We start from the raw sequence: 11,847 nt of genomic DNA, 5'->3' as shown, positions 1-11,847 counted from the left end.
TACCTCTGATGTACCAGTCTCTGGATGTGTTGTCTAGGAAGCAGTTTGCTGTTGATCAGTAAGCCTTCCTTCACTAGAATCTATTTGTAATTGCTCAGCAACTTGTAGCAGCCTGTTGTTGCAATTGTTCACCCTTTCCTTAGCTGGTCTCACCTCCTCATCCTCATCTTCTGACTCACCAACTATATAACTAGTTCTCTCCTCTTCCACTTCTCCCACCTCTAACTCAAGATCTACATTATCTATATCATCATCATCATCATCATCATCATCATCATCATCCCCTAATGTAACATCTATCTCATCATCTGCATTGTAAGTAGGGTCATCACTGTCACCACTAAAATACCCTATTAAATCCTTCCATGGTAAAGGACTATCTGGCCTTCTATCTTCCCAATCAGAATCCATCACATCATCACCTTCATAAACACCATAGGGTTCAAGATCCTCAATAGTAGGCTAGAAATGAATGTTGTTGTTTGGGTCATAGATATTCCCAGCAGGAGAAGGGTTAGTGTTTTCAAGCAAAAGTTGTGTAAGTTTTAGAGAGGAAAGAGAGGCAGCTGGTTTAGAACTAGATGAGGGGGGAGCATCTTTTTTGGATAAGTGGGAATCCACTTTTTTTACCTTACCTAGATGTCTTTTTAATAGTGGTATTTTGTATGGTGGGTGAATTAGCAAATTGAACTTGTTTCCTTGGGTTTCTTCTAGGTGGAGTAATAAGTGAAGTTGGTAGTCCCCTCTTTGGTGTTAAATTTTTCCTTTTACTTGTGTTGGGTTTTGGACTAGTGTGTGGCTGAAGTAAGAACATGGTCCACCATAGATACACTCATCATGTCATCCAAAGACTGAGATGTACTTTTTGACTCACTAAACGGCCAAGAGGGATCATTACGAGGATGCATAACATACAACTTAATAGACCTACTGTTCAAAACAAGCTGCCCCATCTCCAACACATCACCATCACCTTGTATTTTCCTTAACCCATCACCCAAATACAACCCTGGAACTAGGTACAATAACCCTTCAATTTTTTCATAGTTTCCACTTGTTTTAGCTAGCATTTCCAGGTCAAAATAGCATAGTTCATCTGGATCAACAGTGTAATTCCTGCCTTCACCATCCATATAAACAAGTTCCCCATTTTTGACATATTTAAACCGTCCCCCATGCCAAAATCTTAGAGTTACAATATCATCAACCTAATTCATGCAAATGTAAAAAATAAAATTAAAAATTGTCCCCCAATTATCTAATTCATAAGCAATTTAACCAATACAAACATCAATTAACCTTAAAGACTTCATTTTTATAAGATAATTTGCTGTAAATTGAAAAAAATCAACAAGATTCAACGCAAATTAAGGGTTAGAACAGCGTACCACGGTCGAATTGCGTGGCTAGTAATTAATTTGAGCTTTAAACCTCTTCTCCAACGCCAATTGTACTTCCTTAGTGGTTGAGTATCATCAATGTCGAAGTACGGAACTTTCGTTTTCTCAGAGAAGAAGTTTGGTAGCTTCAGTAATGGCGGGAGGAGAAAGAAGGACAAAGGGAGTAAATGGGGTAGGTGGCAAAGTATGTGCCACGTAGGCTAAGTTTATGAGGAAATTTTGAGTCAACCTCTAATTAGAAGGTTGTTGACTTACTTTCTCCCAATTGCCTGTATTTTGTCTGTTTAAAATAGATGGGGGTTAAAGATTATATTATTAAGACTTAATCAAAAGGTTGTACTATTAAAAAAGAACCGCTTAAAAATTGTATTATATTCTGCTAATTTTTCAAAATAATTTGACTTCAGTAAACATAATTTTAGTTGAACAAAAATAAGGTTAAGGTGAAGTGAACGAGGCGTAAACTTGACCTTACCCACATCCAACCCCACCTCCAACATCTTTACTAGGGTTTCATTTCACCTAAACACTTTCCTGTATTCACTATTCTCCAATTTATTTTAGGGTTAGGGTTTAAGGTTTTTATTTTTTATTTCATTTCTCCTTTCTCTTTCCATCTCATTTCTTGAATTTCATCAATGGCGACAACTCCTACAACTGCAACTCCAACTCCAAAGAGAAAGCCAGTGTTCATCAAAGTTGACCAGCTAAAGCCCAGTACTACTGGCCATACATTGACTGTCAAAGTTGTGAGCTCCAAAACTGTGTTAAACAAAGGAAGATCGGCTCCTTCTGCTTCCCTTAATCCTCGTCCTACTCGCATCGCTGAATGCGTTGTTGGTGATGAAACCGGCGTTATCATCTTCACCGCTCGTAACGAACAAAGTATACATTTCTTTCCCCCTTTCATTTCTAAATTTGCATTTAATTTGTTGATTTTATTTTGTTGTTTTTGTTTATGAAATCTTCATTGGTATTAAAACAGAGAATTTTATTAGTTTTATTGGTTGATTTTTGGTTTTGAATTGATGCTCTGTTCTTGGATTTGCCATTTTGAACCCAATCCTTTTGTTGTTTCAAACAAAATTAAGGGCTATTGTAATTATCTCCTTCCTTTGGCGGCGGTATTTGATTCGATGATTAATAATAGGTCAATGCGTTGTGGTTTTTAGCTATGTGTATTTCATGAGTATCATTTAATTTCTTTCATTGGTTGATTTGTGTTAAAATTGTAACTTGATTCATGGTGACTATCTGAAACTGTCTAGTTATTGACATTTTGGTTTTGTACCTCGTCCCGGTTGGGTCTTTATCTGTTTTTAGGCCAGTTTTGGTTGAAGGGATAAAAGAAAAGAAAGGAAAAGGATTTTATCTCATATCCCCATGTTTGGTTTGATAACCCTTTACAAATTTTTAGCTTTCCTTTACTTCCAAAATTGGAGAAATTTGACTAGAAAGAGAAAAATAAATGTTAGAAGTTATATTTCCTTTCTCTTCCCTTCATTTACTTCCATTAATCAAACATTAAAAAAGTAAATTCTCCTTCCTTTACCCTCTTCCTTTCTTTTCTTTTCTTTTATTGATGTTGAACAATGAAAATTGAAGGGATGAAAGTGAAGAGGCGGTTAAAGGAAAGTAATTCAATTCATGAGAGGGGTCAGTAATTTGTTTTTGCTGGTGTTTTTAGCATCTGGGGCTGCCATTTTTGTTTGTATGTTTGTTATCTTTACCAGCTATGAATGTTAGTAACAATTATTGGCAAAATGTGTTAATAACTATTTACATGTAAACGATAACTAATAAGTGTTTGTTATGCTATAAGCCCTACCCTTTTTTCAGCATTTTGCTTGTCATTGGTTGATTTCTACCCACAGGTGATATTAGCATATCATATTCTTGTTCTGGATGGATATAGTGATCTTATTAGATTAGTACTCTCTGTCTCCCACGCACAATTTTCACAAATTTTTGACAAATTTGATATGAATGTTTATTGAATGAAAATATACCGAATATATAAATGAAGTACTCTTATCAATAAAATAAGCAAAATCAATTGATAGTATTTGAAAATTAAAAATTCTGTAATAAATGCGTGGAAAAGTGTAGAATCATTAGTATATTATTATGAATATTAAAATAGAGAAAAATTTTATTTAAATGGAAAATGAAGAATTGATGGAAAAGCTTAGGTGTGAACAATGATAATGTCAACGGCTTTTGTTTTAGTATTAGTTATAGATTTTGCATCTTAAGAAGTCATTCATATTTAGGTTATGGTTGCATCCTATCTATAATACTATATAAAGAGAAATGGCTTCTTGGTGATAAATTTGCTTTTTCCCAAAATGCCCTTCTCAATTTGCAATATTACCTCTCTTATCTACAATTAAAAATTACTCCGTAAAATTTATTTTTTTTTAAAAAAATTACCTATCATGACTACCCTATGATAATTGATTCATTACTTCCACATAAACATCTTCTAAATTCGCTCATTTTATGGTTTTTTTTGCTTTTCTTTCTTCCTCACGCTTTTAGTAAATATTTTATCTGTATTATTAGTTTCACAACTCCTAATACACATGGTTGGTTGTTTTTTTAGATGCTTTTAGGTTGATGGCAAGCGTTGGTTAATTTCTTTTTTTTTATTTTTTTATTTTTTGTTTTTTTTTTTTAATTTTTTTTTTTAATTTTTTTTATTTCCTTCTAATATCTTATATGATACATGTATACTTCCTTCTAATTTCTTATATGGTACACGTATAGCGCGTACCTCTTGGCTTGTATTTATTATTCTTTTAGTACTACTCTTAGTACTCTAGGCTTTGCTGCAAGAGAGTGCAGATGCACCTAGGAGAGAAGTAGGTCTAGCAAAGTTCATACATCATCTGAATCAAATTATTCAAGTCAAACCCAATTCGTGCTATATATTTCCCATCTATGTACTGTAGCTCTAGAAACATGTGTGGTCAGTGCTTAATTCTTCAGATTGAAACTTGTAATTTTCTTGAAAGACATTATTAATGAAACTATGATCACCCTGCAGTAACATGGTGATTTAAGGAGATGTGTTGTTATAATGGATATAAAAATTGTTGAAATGATTGCTAGTTGCTGTAGTGAAGTGTTTAGGGTCATAATAGGTTATATTTTAGCTAATAAATAGAATGGTAAATTGGTAATTTGAATTATTTGATAGTATCAAGCAGCATTGACCCAAAAAGGTATGAGTGAAAGAATAATAACACTTCTATTGTCATCTTCATGATGACTGTGAGATTCTATTAGTTGATAATGGTCGTAGCCTCGTATCTTTGTTTTTTTGGGTCCATTTTCAACCACTAGATTTTCATGATTATCTTTAAGCTTACTATGAAGTGTTTGAATACAGTTTTGGCTAGATTATGATCTCCACTGTTTTATCATATTGGATGCTATGTAATGCATCTTCAGCTTCTCATTTCTGTTTAGAACAATGAGAATTCTTTTTTGTTTTCTGCAATTAGATTCTATTTCTTCATGTTGTAACTCCATCAGACTTGATCTGATCAACTTTTTGCTCGTGTAGTTGACCTCATGCAGCCTGATGCTACAGTGATCTTGCGTAATGCAAAGATTGATATGTTCAAGGGTTCTATGCGGCTTGCAGTTGACAAATGGGGACGTGTTGAGGTCACTGATCCTGCTAGCTTCCAGGTCAAGGAAGCTAACAATCTCTCCAACGTGGAATACGAGTTGGTGAATATTGCTGAAGAAAATTAGAAGTTGTTAGGTCAATAGCTTGAATTGGATTCCTCAATATCTTTTTTTGTTTTGTGAATTATTATTGTTATTGCTTTGCAACTTACATGAGTTTCACAAAATCATCATTGAAGAAGCAACGCCTCTGTATTCATATATAATGCCTTTCTTTTTCTGTTTTTTTTTTTTTTTTTTTTTTTTTTTTTTTTTTTTTTTTTTTTTTTTTTTTTTTTTTTTTGGCTGTGGTCTTAAACTTACCCTGTTTGACTTTCTCGTGGCCAAGATGTTGTTCAAGCTGTTAATCCATATTGCCTTTATAAATATTTGATATATCCAATGTCCACTCTTAGAAGATAAATGTAGGGGGTGGACCGGGTGGCGTGTGTATCAGTGACTCCATTGTTTCCATCTGCTTCAATATAATCAATGAATAAGTTTTCATGGCAAGGTGTTGGCGGGTACTCGGGTAGTATCGTAATTTTAATGGGGTGTTTTGTATGAGGGATAGGGATAAGGAGGATAAAAGGGTGGGATAAAGATGGAGGATTAGCATGTCTTACAAATAATACTCTGCAATTAAAAAGAAATGAAGGTAGTATTTATTTACATCAAAATCTAACAAATATCCTACCAACTCCTAAAGGGTTTAAGCTTGTTGATTCGGACTTGTATGACATGTTACACAAACTTTCATATGTGCCTACAATTTTTTTTTTTTTTTAATTATTATTATTTTTTTTTTTTGAAAGAATGGTTGAGGTTACTTGATTAGGGGTTACTTGGTCAGTTAGGGTTTTAGGGGTTACTCGGTTGGTCAGGGGTTATTTAGTCAGGGGTTACTCGGTCGGTCAGAGGTTACCTCGGCATGGGTTATTCGTGTTTTAGCCGATCACACGGTGTGACCAGCTACACAAAAAAGTTGCCGAAGGTTTTGACCCGGTACAGCCTTCTCCAAATGTATTTTGAAAAAGGTAAAAATAAAAAGGCTGAAAAACATGTACTAGTATATATTGGTTAAGTTGTGGGCTATAATCTAGTGGTTTTTGCCTTTTTGGAGGGATTAAAATTACAAAATATACATCTATCCTCTCCGCTGTTGTGATGACCACATATTCCTAAGTTAGATTTTGTCTCTCCTACCTGAATCAAACACACCCTTCACAACACAAATAAGAAAATAAGCAAAACAAACATGGGAATAATGAGCCTTTGCATGCTCACTCAATCGCAAACCAACATTTCTAAGTTCATCTCCAATGATTATCACCTCACAATGCTTGAAAATCACTGCAAGACAATACATGACCTCAAGAAAATCCATGCCCACCTCATAAAAACCGGCTTATCTACGCATCCAATAGCCATTAGTCGTGTACTAGTCTTTTCTGCTACATCTCCTGCGGCTGACATTAACTATGCTTATTCGATATTCTCCCGTATCCATAATCCAAACCTCTTTATGTGGAATACCATTATTCGGGGTTTCTCCCAAAGCTCGGTACCTCAGAATGCGATTTTACTCTTCATGGACATGTTAAACAGCTCAACAATTGAACCTCAAAGGCTCACCTACCCTTCTCTCTTTAAAGCATATGCTCAACTAGGACTTCCCGACTATGGAGCTCAGCTTCATGGAAGAATAATAAAATTAGGCCTTGAGTTTGATCCTTTCGTAAGGAATACTATCATTCATATGTATGCAAACTCCGGATGTTTGAGTGAAGCCTATAAGCTCTTTGACAGGGAGGAGGATTTCGATGTTGTGGCTTGGAACTCACTTATCATGGGCCTAGCAAAGAGGAGGGATATCGATGAAGCAAGGAGATTATTTAACGAGATGGGGTTGAAGAGAAATGCCATATCGTGGAATATTATGATAAGTGGGTATGTAAGGAATGATAAATTTACGGAAGCTATGGAGCTTTTCGAGAGGATGCAAGAGGAGGGGATCAAGGCAAGTAAATTCACAATGGTTAGCTTATTAAACGCTTGTGCAAATTTGGGATCCCTTGAACAAGGAGAATGGATATACCAATATATAAGTAAGAACAGGTTTGAGTCTAATGTCCTTATGACTACTGCAATTGTGGATATGTATTGCAAGTGTGGTGCCATCAACAAGGCACGTCGAGTCTTTGAGAAGGCTACCATCAAAGGGTTATCGAGTTGGAATTCTATGATTTTAGGCTTAGCAAATAATGGGTGTGAAGAGGAAGCGCTCCAGTTATTTTCACAGCTTACCTCCTTAAACATAGAGCCTAATGATGTCACTTTCCTTGGAGTTCTGACAGCTTGTATAAATAAGGGTGATGTCAAACAAGCCAGAGAACTTTTCTTGTTAATGATTGAAAGATATAAACTTAAGCCATCAATTAAGCATTACAACTGCATGGTTGAAGTGTTAGGTCAAGAAGGCTTTCTTAATGAAGCAGAACAGCTAATAAGAGAGATGCCAATAGAACCGGATGCTATTATTTGGGGATCGTTGCTCTCTTCTTGTTGGAAGCATGGAAACATTGAGATGGCAGAACGGGCTGGAAATCATATCCGTGAGATTGACCCTAATGAGAGTTCTGCATATATACTTATGTCTAATGTCTATGCAGCCTCAGGTCAGTTTAAACATGCCATCAAACAGCGAGTTGAGATGAAAGAGAAGCAAGTTCTAAAAGAAAAGGGAAGTAGTTCCATTGAAATCAATGGGGAAGTTCAAGAGTTCGCTTCTGGTAGGATGTCAAATCCTGAAGTTCAAGATCTAATGAACCTTCTATATGCTCACCATTATGATGAAATGTTGACTGAAGAAGTGAATTTATAAAATTTGAATCTACATTCTCTTTATTACAAGCCAAAAAATAATGAAAGTTACATTTGTACATGAATGTGGAAGAGAATAAACTTCTAACTCATGGATTTAGCAGTCACTTTTCTCACATATTGGGATGCCCTGCTTGGTTTCTGAAAGTATCACTTATTTGTTAGACTTTTCACCAGCCAAAACCAATGCCTTTTCGGGCTCCTTTTCTTCTTCATCTATAACAACTTGTTTTTCTGGCTGCACTTCCTCTTCTGTTGGTGAAGGTTCTTCCAATTTGGTTTCTGAGAGTTGCCTATAGTATCGCAGTATCACTAAGGCAATGAAAGCTGCGAAAAAAAAAGAAAAAAACAAAAACAGATTGAGTTCAGTAGATTCCCTAACAAACAGCAGCATATGCTACACTATACCATCAAAGTATTAAGAAATCAAATCTTGAAATTTACACTCAGTTTATTTTTAGGTTTTGCTTTATAAACTTATGGGAATTGAATTGTTCTAATGTTCACAAGCATAATTTGAGGACCCTGTGACCGCCGCCCAACTGAATGCTGATTGTACTTGAGATGCTGATTGTACTTGAGAAGCAATCTCTTAGACTGTTAGGCAGCCCAAAATGTGGTTGCCAGATACCAGAATAAGGACAAGTGCATTAGGATTGGGTCACCCAGCCATGGAAAAATCTGAGGAACCTCCTGCTACTTAATCATCCTCATATTTCGCCATATTTTTGTGTTCCTCCTATCTAAATACAGATTACTTTATTATAAGTGGCAACCGTAGCAGAACAAGCACTTATCAGATGGAATACTACTAATCTATAGTATCACAGAGTATTTCCAAAGACCCAAGCCTTGCTAAAAAAACTGGCAATTTTAAAATCTTTGCATTAATCATACTTCCATAGCTACTTGGTTTTATAACTCTTATCTCACACTTGACAGCTATTCAATTCAGTGCATTTCCCTGTTTCAAAAGCTTTTTTCCAGATAAAATCGCAAAGTTCAAATATGTGGCTCTACCAGCTCGTTATCATAAACCTGACAGGACCCTCAACCAGAAATCTGTTCAGTTAAACATTCTGCCGGGTAAAGCAATGAAAGGAAAAGTGGCTTTACTCCTAATTTATGTGGTTTATATCATGTACGTGAAACCAACAGGTGACCATTATAAGCAAAAGATTTCCACAGGGTGCAGGTTGTTTTTGGAGAACAAACTCCAAAGATTAATTTAGGACAAACACATCTGATATCACTTCTTCGCATAGATGTTACCGTAAATGTACTGATTATTCAAGACCAGTGATCATAAACCAGCTTGAACAAAATAGTTTTTACATCAAGCAGGTCATTTACAGGGAACAAACTCAAATGATTACTCCACATAGCACTTGTGAGTTGTGACTTTATTATTGTTACAATTGTTGTGCCTAATACAAGATAAGAGGCATCACCTGCAATGATTCGGGTTTTGACACTTGACAGACTCCAGAAGGCTGTAACTGCTGATGCAGCTACAATCTTCTTATGGTAACACGCTCGCCATGCTTCAAGTACCCTTGACTTGCATTGCTCAGCTAGTGAATAAAAAAAACGAAAAAATTCTGTCAATGCCTAACTAACAAAACCCTTTATTTTTTTATTATTTGGGTTTGGTTAGTACCTTTGCTATCTATCTGAGCAGCATATGAGAAGTATAGCTTCGGGGCAGTAAAGCTGGTTAAAAATCCTGCAATTTAGAATAAAAACTCAACTAAGGTATCAAATAAAATTGCATTCAAGGAAAACTATACAACTTTAAATGTTTGTACCAAGTGCACAAAGTCTCCAAAGTGTTAAAAGGTGACCATACACGGAGCCAACCAAGAGAAACAAAGCTACCTGTATCATCAGAGTAAATGTGAATGCCTCAACAAACAACTGATAACAATGAGAAATTCCAAATAATTGGATAGTTGAGTAAAAACTAAAAAGTGTTTGTAAAATTACTTTAAGGGTCATTGATGGCTCTCCAGAGAAAAGCTCTCTTGTTTTCGAAATCACAAGGTTAAGAGCTGGCAATAGCACTCTAATCACTCTCAATATGTCATCCTCTTTCAAGCTTACTTCCACATTTTTGGGCGTGCTTTCCCTAAATACATGACAACAATTTAGATAAGTAAACGAAGTAACGTAAATTTTCGTGCAATTTTCTGAATGGACTTGCATAATTTTACCTTTGATGCAGAGAATTTGTAATGAATGATGCTGCCAAAAGTAGAAGACCAAGTTGGGAGATCACTGAGAAAAGACTAAAAATCAACATAATAATAATAGTGTTAGTTTGCCGACCAAACGCCCCTAGCGAGTTATAACCATTCTAAACTCGTACCTTATACTTCAAATTGTGAAGTAAATGATGTCATATAATTTATACCCAATTAACAACAAAATTATAAAGCATCTTATAAGATATAACTGCAATCAATTAAAAAATTATGATGTTCTTACCTAATGTTTAGTCCTTTAGTAAAGCAAGAAGATAAGATACAAAGACACCCAAAACCAAACCAAAGGGTTGATTTAGCAACATCTCTCCACATAATCAATTCCCATATTATCTGTCCAAGATGATCCAATGCACATTCTTCTCCAACATTGCCTTTTAATTCACAAAACCCAAATCATGTTAGCCGATTCCTTATGACAATTCATGTTAGCCGACCCCAAATCATTGTGGGACTAAGGCTTTGTTGTTGTTATTGTAATAATTATATAAATTACAAAAGAGAAACAAAAAAAAAAAAAAAAAAAAATTAAAGAAAAGGGGAAGTTAATTACTTGAAGGAGCAAGAGAAGGAAATGAAGTAATCTTCTCTTTCTTAGACTTTCCACTAATTCTTCTTCTTCTTGGTTTAACAACTTCATCAACACCAACAATTTCTCTTTCCTCGGCATCAATCATCTTTCTCCTTGATCTCCTAAGATTTCGAGGCGAATAACAAGCAGGTAACCCATTAGAGCTAGTCCTAGTCTTACACCGCCTCCTATGTTCAGTAGAATTATCATCCGCTGTTTCGAGACGGTCCGAAAGCCGGGTTCGGGACTTCCGCACAGGGGAAGGAGAAAGAAGAAGATGCTCATGAAGAGGAAGGAAGTTTTTGGGCTTATTAATGGATGGTTTTGATGGTGTAGATGACGGGGTTTTTTCACGCTTCGGCGGGGACGGAGAAGGAGCATATTCTACTGAAAAATGGGGGATTTGATTATCAGTATCACTCCCATAATCAGGGTTGTTCGCCATTAAAGCTAATCTTGAAGCTGATTTAATTTTGTGGGTTGGCTCTGATTTGTGATATTGAGGAGGTGTGATTGATTCCATTGAATGTTATGAGATTTTGAATGTTTGTGAAAATTGGAAGAATTATGATGAGATTGTATTTTGTGGAAGTAAAAGATTGAAGGAATTTTGGGGGGTTATACAAGGTCAATTGGAGTAGCCGTTGGGGAGACATTGACGAGTGTCTCTCTCTTTTTTTTTTTCTTTATGGCTTTTTTTAGAGTTTTTTTTGAATAGTTTGACGGCGGGATAGGAGAATTAGATCAAATGTGATGTGAGGCTCACGTGATTAACGGTCAGAAATCGGATGGCTGATATTTTTTTGGACTCTTATATGTTTATCATTTTTGTCTTGGGGGTTAAATACCGCCAATAATTTTTATCAAAACCGCCAATATTTAAGGTGAATGGACATCAACGCCCTTACTATACCCCCACCCATCTTCTTTCTCTTTTATTTTTTTCTATCTCATCACTCATAAAGGCCATAACCACCATTTCCCAACCACCATCAACCACAACAAGTCAACAACGGTTGTATGTCGGAGGTGAAGGGAAGCAACGGTCGTA

At 35.6% G+C, this 11,847-nt stretch overlaps 3 protein-coding genes across 3 annotated transcripts; 2 read left to right on the top strand and 1 right to left on the bottom strand.

The window, feature by feature from the left end:
• Positions 1 to 1,999: 1,999 nt before the first annotated feature.
• Positions 2,000 to 5,219, top strand: LOC145620227 (uncharacterized protein At4g28440-like). Its single transcript, XM_081674863.1, has 2 exons — positions 2,000 to 2,285; positions 4,972 to 5,219. The coding sequence occupies exons 1-2, from the start codon at positions 2,039 to 2,041 to the stop codon at positions 5,163 to 5,165; spliced, it is 441 nt and encodes a 146-aa protein (XP_081530989.1). The 5' UTR covers positions 2,000 to 2,038; the 3' UTR covers positions 5,166 to 5,219.
• Positions 5,220 to 6,200: 981 nt separating this feature from the next.
• On the top strand, positions 6,201 to 8,130 carry LOC145619479 (pentatricopeptide repeat-containing protein At2g42920, chloroplastic-like). The gene has a single exon (XM_081674176.1). The coding sequence runs from the start codon at positions 6,337 to 6,339 to the stop codon at positions 7,960 to 7,962; it is 1,626 nt and encodes a 541-aa protein (XP_081530302.1). The 5' UTR covers positions 6,201 to 6,336; the 3' UTR covers positions 7,963 to 8,130.
• LOC145619480 (reticulon-like protein B17) lies at positions 7,981 to 11,374 on the bottom strand. The gene is made up of 8 exons (XM_081674177.1): positions 10,779 to 11,374; positions 10,449 to 10,599; positions 10,175 to 10,249; positions 9,948 to 10,089; positions 9,770 to 9,839; positions 9,622 to 9,687; positions 9,413 to 9,535; positions 7,981 to 8,288 (listed from the first exon to the last, which is right to left on the bottom strand). Exons 1-8 carry the CDS (start codon positions 11,317 to 11,319, stop codon positions 8,116 to 8,118), a joined length of 1,341 nt encoding a protein of 446 aa, XP_081530303.1. The 5' UTR covers positions 11,320 to 11,374; the 3' UTR covers positions 7,981 to 8,115.
• Between the last annotated feature and the right edge of the window lie 473 nt (positions 11,375 to 11,847).

This window comes from Chenopodium album, chromosome 27 (assembly GCF_948465745.1).
Source record: "Chenopodium album chromosome 27, dcCheAlbu1.1, whole genome shotgun sequence".
NCBI lineage: Eukaryota > Viridiplantae > Streptophyta > Magnoliopsida > Caryophyllales > Amaranthaceae > Chenopodium > Chenopodium album.
This window is presented reverse-complemented; position numbering and strand designations above follow the sequence as displayed.